Here is a 1,702-nt window from a genome sequence, read left to right on the forward strand (position 1 = left end):
TTTTAATTACTCATTAATTACTTCTCAAGAAACTACTTTTAGCGTAACCCTGGAACAACGACGTAGCAGTTTTCTGTTCCCTTCTTTAAATTTTTTAAATTAGGCTGATTTATTGCAGATATCTATTTATTGCAGATAAATATTTATCTGCAATAAATAGATATCTGCAATAAATCAGCCTAATTAAAAAAATTTAAAAAAGGGAACAGAAAACTGCTACACCTACGTTGTTGTTCTGGGTTACGTTAAAAGTAGTTTCTTGAGAAGTAATTAATGAGTAATTAAAAATAATGAGAAGTTTTAAGACTAATTTCGAGTATTAACAACGAAAACGTGGTATTTTTATTGTTAATGTATTGCAGAATCGTAAGCAAAAAAAAGTAAGCATGGGTTCTCAGTAAGAGAAATCAAAGAAATTGAATTTCGTCGATTACAGCGCCATCTATCATGAATCGAGAAAAATGTTTCAGACAAATCGTATGTGTAAAATTTTAACCTATCAGATACCAGTTGCATCGGAATAGATGGTTTCTGATAGGTTGAAATCTTAATATCTATTCCTGTTCCTAATATTTCCTCCATTGTGCGCAGGGCCTTAGCCAAAGATTCCGAATATGCAATAAAAAATAGGGGTTTCCATTTAAGATTTCAAACTTGCCCCCCTCACCGCTCAGGGGATGGGGTGGGGAGGCTGATTTTAACATCAGTGTATGTCACCCTCGGAATGATGAAATATTGATTCTTAACATTTTTTCTGTGTGCTTATTTTTCGAGATATTTGAAAGTTTCAGGTTAAAAAAATCAATATATAACCAATGGTATTGGATGCACTAATTAAGATTAAAAATGAGATGGATCCAACATTAACATTCCGTCGTTCCTGTCGTGAAGGTATCTGTGGATCTTGTGCTATGAATATCGGAGGAACGAACACGCTGGCGTGTATCAGGTATTTCTACCAGGCATATAAGGTACTTGAGCTGAATAAGATCTAGCACTAAATAGGTCCACTTGTAAATTTATTACTTTAAAACTCACTTTACGCCTGCAATATACGCTTAACAAATGTATCATAGGAAGTAGATGAAAAAAGATTAAAGAATTGAAATTGGCAGCAACACATTTGTTGAACACAAAAAAAACTTGTGTGTCTATTTTTATAACAATCTGTTGAAAAATTTACCAGCACACAATGTTACATAATTTATTATAATTCATTATAATATTATTCAACTTCCAAGCCATGGAAAATAATAAATAAATCAAATTTTTTTTAATGAGTATGCAATACTCTCCATAAGTTTGACCCCCATTAACCTGGACCCCCCACCATCGAAAATCAAAATCGCGATAGGTAAAAAATTTAGTGCTCTTTATTTGCTAATTATTTGCTGAAAAAAAAATTTTTTTGCTCCAGCGGTTTAGTGGGAATAAAAAAATAAAACGGGGGGGTCCAGGTTAATATTAAGCTGGACCACCCCCATACTGAAAAAAATAGATCCCGTGGTGCTACAAAGAAATTAAGCACACCAGATTTTTTTGCTTTTTATTTGCTCGAAGATAGCGTAAATAAAATTTGGAAATTCAATACTTTTAATATTAAAACAATACTAGCGGTCGCGCAGCGAGAACCTACACGGCCGCGCAGCGCTACTTCAAGTCCCTTTTCTACCTCCACAGAATTATTTGCTCGCATGTTTTT

At 33.5% G+C, this 1,702-nt stretch overlaps 1 protein-coding gene across 2 annotated transcripts in view; it reads left to right on the plus strand.

The window, feature by feature from the left end:
* The window catches only part of SdhB (Succinate dehydrogenase, subunit B (iron-sulfur)), a 15,984-nt gene that overhangs the window by 1,588 nt on the left and 12,694 nt on the right, over nucleotides 1-1,702 (plus strand). For both annotated transcript variants that reach the window (XM_018503145.1, XM_018503144.1), the window contains exon 3: nucleotides 813-949. In XM_018503145.1, the coding sequence (XP_018358647.1) occupies nucleotides 816-949 (134 nt within the window). In that variant the 5' untranslated portion in view covers nucleotides 813-815. The remainder of the gene's footprint in view (nucleotides 1-812; nucleotides 950-1,702) is intronic.

The sequence above is a fragment of the Trachymyrmex cornetzi genome, unplaced genomic scaffold, assembly GCF_001594075.2.
Source record: "Trachymyrmex cornetzi isolate Tcor2-1 unplaced genomic scaffold, Tcor1.1 scaffold1559, whole genome shotgun sequence".
NCBI classification, from domain to species: Eukaryota; Metazoa; Arthropoda; class Insecta; order Hymenoptera; family Formicidae; genus Trachymyrmex; species Trachymyrmex cornetzi.